Source organism: Panthera onca, chromosome E1 (assembly GCF_046562875.1).
Source record: "Panthera onca isolate mPanOnc1 chromosome E1, mPanOnc1 haplotype 2, whole genome shotgun sequence".
In the NCBI taxonomy this organism is placed as follows: Eukaryota; Metazoa; Chordata; class Mammalia; order Carnivora; family Felidae; genus Panthera; species Panthera onca.
In genome coordinates this window covers 26,077,602-26,086,701 of record NC_138352.1, presented here as the reverse complement: position 1 = coordinate 26,086,701, position 9,100 = coordinate 26,077,602, and the positions used below count along the sequence as shown (strand labels likewise).

At 45.2% G+C, this 9,100-nt stretch overlaps 1 protein-coding gene across 3 annotated transcripts in view; it reads left to right on the top strand.

Moving 5' to 3' along the window:
- Positions 1-23: 23 nt before the first annotated feature.
- TTC19 (tetratricopeptide repeat domain 19) overlaps positions 24-9,100 on the top strand; it is a 43,441-nt gene continuing 34,364 nt past the window's right edge. For 2 of the 3 annotated variants that reach the window (XM_060647189.3, XM_060647188.3), the window contains exons 1-7: positions 24-317; positions 403-536; positions 2,236-2,346; positions 2,798-2,836; positions 3,758-3,814; positions 4,134-4,195; positions 6,297-6,391. In XM_060647189.3, the coding sequence (XP_060503172.3) occupies positions 134-317; positions 403-536; positions 2,236-2,346; positions 2,798-2,836; positions 3,758-3,814; positions 4,134-4,195; positions 6,297-6,391 (682 nt within the window). In that variant the 5' untranslated portion in view covers positions 24-133. The remainder of the gene's footprint in view (positions 318-402; positions 537-2,235; positions 2,347-2,797; positions 2,837-3,757; positions 3,815-4,133; positions 4,196-6,296; positions 6,392-9,100) is intronic. The other variant, XM_081791168.1, reaches the window with a different exon arrangement.

Sequence of the window (9,100 nt, the reverse complement as noted above, 5' to 3'; positions counted from 1 at the left end):
ACGCGCATGCGGGCGGCCACGACGACGCCTCCTCCTGCCTCACGGTCGGGCCAATCCGACGGGCGCTCGGCACTGGGGGCGGGACGGCCTGGGTCCGGCTTGGCCTGCAGTGCGCCGAGGACGCCGCGCGAGCATGTACCGGCTGCTGAGCCCGAGTCTGGGCCGAGGCCTCCTGCGGGCCGCGGGGCGGCGGTGCCGGGACTGCTCGGCGCGCCTGCTCCTGGGGCCGGCAGGAGGCCGCGCGCCTGAGGTGGGGGTGCCGGCATCCCGAGTCCCGCCGCGCGGCCGGGGCCCGGGCCTGCTGCCGCTGCTGGCAGGTGAGGGGCGCGGGCCGGGCGGGGCCGGCCGGGCGGGGACCGGGGCGCAGGCCGGGCCCGGTGACCTCAGAGCCCCTTCCTGCAGCGCTCGCCTGGTTCTCGAGGCCCGCTGCGGCAGAGGAGGAGGAGGAGGAGCGGCAGGGAGCGGGCGGGGCCGCCGCCGAGGGCGCGGTGGACGAGACCGAGGCCGAGATCATTCAGCTGCTGAAGCGAGCCAAGGTGAGGCGGCCTTTGTGAACGAGGCCTGTTGTTGGCTTTGTGGGTGCGCGGTGCGCGCTCCGACTCCCGCAGGCCGGATGGAGGCTCCGAGGGTAGAATTGCCCGGAATTCGATGGGTCATGGCTGGGAGTGGGGGGCGGGGTTGGCGTCCGTCCAGGCTTGTCAGACCGCTGCAGTCTCCGGTGCAGATGGAGATGGCACCAGAGGCATCGCGCTTTTATCCAAGCAAAATTAGCGGAAATGTTTTTGTAGTTGTTTTTTGTTTGTTTGTTTGTTTGTTTGTTTTTTTGTTTTTTTTATCAGGGAGCCAGCCAGGCCGAAAGGACTGGCATAGAGAATTGCGCACGTAGCGTCCTGAAAACGCACCTCGGTGTTCGGTGCGCACGGTTTGGTCCCGATCTTTCTCATGTCTTCCGTTTCTCCACATTCCTTCCTGTTTTCTCCTCAGGTTAGCTCCTCTCCACCATTGGGCTCCCTACCGCCTCGAGGCTCACGACGTCTGAATTTGTATTCGTGTACCGCAGTGTGCTACCGACATCCCGTCTCCACTTTGAAGGCTCACCTACCTCTCAGACTTAACGTGCCCGGAGCTAGACTCTTGATCCTAGTGGCCTCCCTTGCACAGTCTTTCACCGTCTTCTCTTTGCTCACACCTACCCCGTTTTTCAGCCTGGAAACCTCGTCATTGTTAAAACTCACAGTACCTTACCACCGCCCCTTGGTACACTTACAGCCCAGCTGCAAATCCTGTTGCCCCCACATCTAAAATATTTCTGAAATCTGTCCCTTTTCTCTGTCTCCTCTGGTATCACGCTGGCCTCATTGCCACAGTCTGCCGTCCGGTAGTTTTGCCCGCCCTGTTGCCCGCCTCTCCCTTGCAGTCTGCTCTCCATGCAGCAGTCAGAATACCTTGTTTAAAAAATGTAAACTGGGTCATATTACCTCTTTTGAGTGACTTCCCACTGCATTCATGATAAAATCCAAGCTCCTTACCATGGCCTGCAAGACCTTGCATGACCTATGCCACCCTGCCTTCCCACCAATTTGGCAATAATCCCCTGGCTCATCCTTTTCCCTTCACATGTTTCCTTTCGTTTCTTGAATGGTTCTTGAAGACCATTCTCTTCAGCCTCTAGAGCCTTTGTTCATCCCCTGCTCTGTGGGTCATTTTCCCCTGTAACTTTTCCCCATGATTCCTGGTTGACTCTTTCCTTCCTGCCTCAGTTTAACTGTCTCTTCCTTGGAAGGCTTCTCTGGCTCTCATTTAGAGGAGACCGCTTACTGTTCCTTCCCTTTACTTTTCTTCGTAGTTTTTATCGTTAGTTGTAATTAAGCTTATTGGTTCCACAAGTGGCTTCCAGCCTGTAGGAAGAGAAGAAAAAGATGTAGGGCCAGCAGCTTCCTTATAAAATATGATGACATTCCTTATAAAATTGCTCACATTCCTGCTGTCTGCATCTGTTGGCCAAATCTTTGTCGTGTGGCTGCACATAGCTGCAAGAGAAGCTGACCGCTCTGTCACCATCGTAGATATACATCCTGGTGCGTAGCTGGAGTTCAATAAATATTTGGCGAATTGAATGACTAGCTTTCTCCTGTGTGTTGGGACGTATAGCCATATCCACTTCTGTCTGGTAGTGCGTACATCTGCCTTCTTTACCTTTCATTTTCTGTTATTTTCTTTGTTTTCTCTTTTCAGTTGAGCATCATGAAAGATGAGCCAGAAGAGGCTGAGCTAATTTTACATGACGCTCTTCGTCTTGCCTATCAGAGCGATAACAGGAAGGCCATCACTTACACTTATGATTTGGTAACTCTTCTAACCAGTCTGAGCCACTGACGACGAAGGGTGGATCCAAGAGAAGGGTTGCTAGCTGTCCTGATTTACACTCCTGCCCTTCAGGATGTTGTAAAGCTCTTTGGTTTTTGTTTTTACTAAGTTTTCTTTCGGTTTCAAATGTTATTACCCTTGGGGTGTCACTTATACGAAGTCTAAATCCTAGACCGAAGATTAAATATTAGTATTTGTTTCTTCATTGATGAATGGATCTAGATTTAGTTTGTCATCAACAAAGATTGGGCAGCTGTTTGCACTCACACTATTGCTATACTTTGATGTTAGCAGATTAGTGACAAACCTTTCTCTTTGAACTGTTTTTTAATTTAGAGTGTGAAAGCAAAAGGGAGTCATTAGCTGAAAGGTTTTGAAATAAGTAGAACACAGTGCTCTAAACTGAAAACAATTTGTAATTTGCTTTCAGATGGCCAACTTGGCATTTATACGGGGTCAACTTGAAAATGTAAGTAAGTAAATCACTTTGTAATATTTTGAATTTGTGAAGGACTAGCTTCAAGGGACCTCTGTTAGTAAGGGTGCAGGTGAAGTTGCTATAACAAATAGGCCCCAAAATGGAGTGACTCAAACAAGAAGGTGTATTTCTTTTTAAAGCATTGTTCCATAGGTAGCTACACTAAAGAAAGGTGGGTACCTCTTCTCCATGAAGTGATCCACAAGCCTGGGTTCTTATTTGTTTATTTATTTTGAAAGAGAGCATGCACATAAGCAGGGGAGGGACAGAGAGAATCTGCCCTGTCAGCGCCGAGCCTGGCACAGCGCTTGAACGCATCAACAGTGAGACCATGACCTGAGCCAAAATCAAGAATCAGGTGCTCAACCAACTGAGCCACCCAGTTGCCCCTGGGTTCCTTCTAAGATGTGTTCTCATCTGCATAGGTGAGCTGGCTCACCTCCAGCTGCCAGGAAGAAAGAAGAGGGAAGCGGCAGGCAGCTTCCTTATAAAATAGAATTTAGAAACTGTTTCTATTCCTTCTACCTGCATCTCTTGGCCAAAACTTCATCATATGACTGCACCTAGGCACAAAGGAGGCTGACCTGTTAAAACAGAGAAGATTCTATAACTAAAAAAGTGGGGGAGTGAATAATTAGGGGACAGGTTGCAGTCTCTGCCACAGGAGGTTTGGACGAAAGGTTAATTTCTGTAGTTTGTTTCTGCTCATCACAGAATAGTTTTTAAGGTGCCCAGAGGATGTGGGGTCTTGGTATTCTTGTCTGTTTTCCCATCACAAGGATATTTTTCTGTGTGTGTGTGTGTGTGTGTTGTGTTTTACAAGGGGTGACACATCAGACTAGTACTTAGAATCCAGTGTCATATAGATAGTGGGGCCCAAGTAAAAGAAAAATCTTTTCCTTATGCTTTTAGGCGGAAAAACTTTTTAAAGCAACCATGAGTTACCTGCTTGGAGGGGGCATGCAACAGGTAAGAACATTGCCTGGGATTGGGCCCCAGCTGAAGCAGATTTCAAAATAGTTTTGCTTCCTGGAAACTCCACCCAGCCACCAACATGTGCTTTGGTGAAAAAAAAAGGTGGATTATTTTTTTCCCCCTTGGACCTGTATAGAAACTACCAGTCTTTCACTCATGCAGAAACATGGTTGCTGAGGAATTCTGTTGCCTAATTCCTCCAAAAGGATAAAAGCTATGGTTTTCAGGCCAAAGGCAGTCTAGACGTTGATCAGAAATAATCCATGAGGAAATTTAACTTGTGAATTTTCTTCATTTTTCTTTCTCCCAACAGGAAGACAATGCGATAATTGAAATCTCTCTGAAGTTGGCCAGTATCTATGCTGCTCAAAATAGGTAAGTATAGTCAGAATCTAGGTGTGGCAGCCACCAGGGAGTTGGGCTGTAGGCAGATGACTTTAACCCCAGGATGTTATATAATTTTCATTTACCTTCCAGTCATTTGGGTCTGAAAAACACTGGGTGTTACACTCAAAGCGTTCCCTCCCTCATCTTTGAAATCTTTAGTCTTTTCCAAGTTTTGCCCTGCTGTCTCCAGTAGCCTCTTGAGTGGGACATATAGCCCTCACGCCTCTGGCTGCACTGTGACAAAGCTAATCGAGCGTTCTGTTCCTGCCTGAACTGGGAAGGGAAGTTACCATTAGAACTTTAGTTTAGCTCTTTCTAGAAGAGGAGGGAGTAATGTAAAAGCTTTTGGGGATAATATACTTGGAAGAAACCATTTTTGGATGGAAGTATCAACAAACCAGGAAATTAGACATAGTTGAATGATAAGGGGGTTGGCATGGGAGTGTCTCCGTGGCTAGTCCAGGAGACAGTGTTTTTAAAGCATGTAAAGGTGATCAGGTAGCTGGGTTTTAAGAAGGGGAAAGATCTAGGAGTGGAGAAGTGGCCTCTGGATAAGTAGGATAGGAAATCAGTGCTCATTTAAGAAGTACTATGTGAGTTCTAAATCTTTATAAAGGAGAATCTTCATGCTTCACAGGAAAAGCTTTGGAAAATAATGTGGATGTGTGCCAGAGGTCTCAGGAACACTGATGAGTGAGGCCTGGTGCCTTTCATCCTGTCTAGGCGGAGTTCAAAGGAGAAATACCTAAGATGTAAGCAGAGAACTCCTCTAGAGAGTTAGATCTTTTAGAGTATATTTAAGGGAAGATCTAAGACTAGCTTTTCCTTGGGTTTTTAGCTGCTACAGTAGTTGGGTACCAGAAGTTTGGAATGACCTCACACCTAATGCTGTAATGAGTGCTTATTGAGGCCAGGGGCTCTGGCACAGGTCCCTGCTGCCCTGGTCACCAGCTCCTTCATTCTCAGCAGAACCTGCATTTGGTTGGACACTAGATAGGCTAGAGCCTCTGAAGGCCTTTAACTTCAAGTCTTTGGAGGAGCTTTGAGGTTGGCCTGTGCTGGGGAACATTGCACCTGGGATCTGTCTCTTTTGGAGGAGTAACAAACAGGCCTGGATGTCGATGGGGTATGAACTTCTAGGATAAAAGAAGCCCAAAGCCAATCCCAGTGGAGAGTAGGATGAACTCCTGCTCTCATACAGGCACAAGTGTATTAGTAGCCCCTGGTAATTAGCCTGTGAGTTCCTCTATACCCTTCTCAAAAGTATTTTTTCATTTAGTTTGATTAAGAGAAGCATGAGGCAGAAGATACATAACTAGACTTGGGGCTTAGGAATGCTGATAATAGTAGGGGGATTGTTAATAGGCATTTTACTCTGACTAGAAACATCTAGTGGGCAGCCTCCCCCTGCTCCATGTCCTGGCTGGATAGGGTCCCTCCTGCCAAGGTTTGGGTCTGGAGAAACTTCTGTTCTGAGAACAGAATACAACGTGGGGTCATCTGTTATCCCCTGGCAAAGCACTAGAGGAGAAGGGGCAATCTTTGTAGTGCTGCTTCGCCATAGCAGAAGGGCAAAAACCGGGAGTGAGCTTCTGGAAGGAGAAGGAATTTCTGTTGTGTTTGTACATCTCTTTATAGAAACCAGCAGTTGACAGTTGTCTTTAGGTCAGTCTGCCTGACGTTTGGGTGTCCTCTCCAAATGATTCAGGGTCCAGGATTAGAGAAGGCTTAATGCCTTCTAGTGCCATAATTAGGAATTCCATTTACATAAAAGAAGCTTTCATTGAAGACGTACAGGTTGGAAAGGTAATAAAGTTAATAAACCTCTCCAGAAGTTGCATAAGATCAGTAGTTAGAACCCTTGGTGCAGGGGGCCTTAGCCTCTGTTCATAATAGTATTACTTTGAGCGGGTGTAAGACTCCATTTCCCAAATGGAGAAACTGAGTCACTTGAAACTATTAGTGGGAGATGATGCTTCCCATCTTACGCTTCCTTTACTAACAATATTCAAACCCAAGCTGGGAAAATGAGAATAAAAGAGGAGTTTGTGAAAAGGTGAACAGCCGATTGCTGATCTTTGCTTTACAGACAGGAATTTGCTCTTGCTGGCTATGAATTCTGCATTTCAACCCTAGAGGAAAAAATTGAAAGAGAAAAGGAATTAGCAGAAGACATTTTGTCAGGTAGGGAGACCTGACTGTTTTCTGGACATTGCCTTTTTTGCCACAGAGCTTCATTGTTATATTGTGATAAAGGGAAAGGTATCTGAATTGGGGGAGGGCAAGTTATCCATTTGGGGAATTAAGTGGCAATTTTTAAGATCTCAGCAGAGGGTTTGGGATAAGATGTCTTGTTTAAATAACTTGACCTTGTTTGTTTGTTTGTTTGTTTGTTTAACCCTTCAGTGGTTCATTTATTTGTTGACTTTTATATATGACCTCTGGAAAATTGGGGAGCAGAAAGGAGAGGTCTTTTTCTTTTCTCTTGGTTCAGCTACCAGTCACAATGCTAATTAATTACCTTTTGGTACCAGATATGTACGAAGTCATAAAAGATGAAGAGAAAACTGAGGTCTTTGCAGTTCATCCTCATTACGAGGGAAGAGTGTAAAGAACGATTTTAGGAACAAAATGGGATGGTCAGGAAGCTCTAGCTCTCGACCATTTGGGTTTCTTAATATGGTTTGAAATATTGGGAATTATCAGATTCGACACTGATTTCATAATTCTTACTTCACACATACTGTATGCAAAGAGCTACAAGATGCTTTAGAGAAAGAGCAGTCAACTCTTGTCTCTAAAGCAATAAATAGGACTTGAAAGAGTTATTTTTATTCAGTTGTCTTCCAGTTTTCTCTTAAACATAAACCAGTTTTTCTGTTCCACCACTGCACCGAAGCCACCCTTATCAAGGTTGCCAGTTCTCAAGCCTTACCTTCCCTACGCTGCTTATTAGCAGCTCTGACCCAGGTGATCTTTGACTCCTACTGGACACGCTTTATTCGCTTGGCTTCTGGGACACCTTACCCATCACTCACCTTCCCCTTTGCCACCTCTAAAGTTAGCAGACCTTGGGGCTCACACCCTAGGAGATAACATATAGCCCCCATACCTTTAAATATCAGTTATACATCTTCATCCCCAACTTACACATGGACTACAGACATGAACTGGGTAAGATTGTCTACCTGACATCTTGACCTGAATGTCTGCTGGTCAGTTCACACATAACATGTTTGAAATCGGTCTCCTGGTTTCTGCCACTCACAAACTTGCTTCTCTGCCAGTCAGCCCAGTCAGTAAATGGCACCACCATTCATTCACTTGCTTAGCCAAGAACCTAAGAATCACCTGTGATTCCTTCCTCATTCCTGATTGTATTTCATCAAGTTATATTAGATCAGGCATCAAAATATATCCATATCAGACCATGTCTCATCCTCTTGCCCTACTGCTTTGGTGCAGGATATTATTGTTTCTTGCCCAAACACCTGTAAATAGTCTCCTCAAGAGTTTTCCTGCTTCCTTGCCTTACACAGTCTGTTATCCATACCACAGGCAGAGTGATCTTTTAAACCTCGGTGCCTTTGCATCACCTTTAGAATAAATTTCAGAATCCCTGCATGGACTTGTAAAGCCCTATATGATTTGACACCTGCCTACTTCTACATCACCTGCTGCTTCTCTCCCCCATGCTCTTTCCACTTTGACCACACTGGTCCTGCTGTTCTGTACAAGCTCATTGCCATCTCAAGGCCTTTTCACTTATTCCCTCCACCTAGCCTGTTCTCCCATATCTTTGCGTGGCCATTCAGTTTTCTGCTCAGGTATCACTTCCTCAGGAGGCCTACCCTAACTAAAACAATCATCTCTTCCCACCTATCCTTTACTTTTCTTCCTCACACTTGAACATAGGAGTGTGTGTGTGTGTCTGTTGTGTGCTCATGTTTGTATGGCCACTAAAAGTATATTTTTGTTCCAAGTGTTTTTAGTATTTGTCTTCCCTAGCAAAGAAGGATAGAGATTTCAGCTGTTTTGTTCACTGCTAAATCCTTGGTACTAGAGCAGTGCCTGACATGTAATACAGGCTCAGCACTTGTTGAATGTAGGAACAGAAGACCAGATAGGCCCCAAGTAAAGTTTCAGTGTGGTGTAGAGGCTTTGAGGGAATTCACAAAAGATGTAAAGATGAGTCTAGCTATCAAATAATTCACTTTTGAACTATCTACACTCTTGCTGTCTTTCATTTGTAGAATTGACTATAGACAGTTCCTTAAAAGTTTCTGACTTCCAGAAATAATACCAGTGCATGTAAGACAATTTAGGAAAGCATTAGGAAGGAGGTGACAAAGATCATCTGTAATACTACAAAGAAGGAACTACTGTTTATTTTCTGGTGTATGTCTTTCCAGACTTGTTTTCCCCCCTGTGCTGTTTACATCTTAAGAAATAAGGGATCATACTGTATATGCTTTTTTTTTTTTTTTTAACTTAGTAGTATATTGTGAAAACACTTTTTTCTAGGCACAGGAACTCTTGTTGGAAAGAGCAAACTAATTTCTGTTATAAACATGGTTTTTACATTTTACTAGTTATGCAATAAATAAAATGTTACATTATTCTTAATCCTATTTTTTCTAAAGAAATATCACTCATTTATTTATTTTTTAAATATATAGAGAGAGAGGTGGGGAGGGGCAGAGAGAGAGGGAGACCTAGAATCCCAAGCAGGCTCTGAGTTGCCTCTACAGAGCCGGATGTGGGGCCTAACTCATGAACTGTGAGATAATGACCTGAGCTGAAATCAAGAGTCGGAAGCTTAACCGACTGAGCCACCCAGGCACCCCTGTTATCACTCAGTTTTAAACAAAGTACATCCGTTGTCAAATTTAT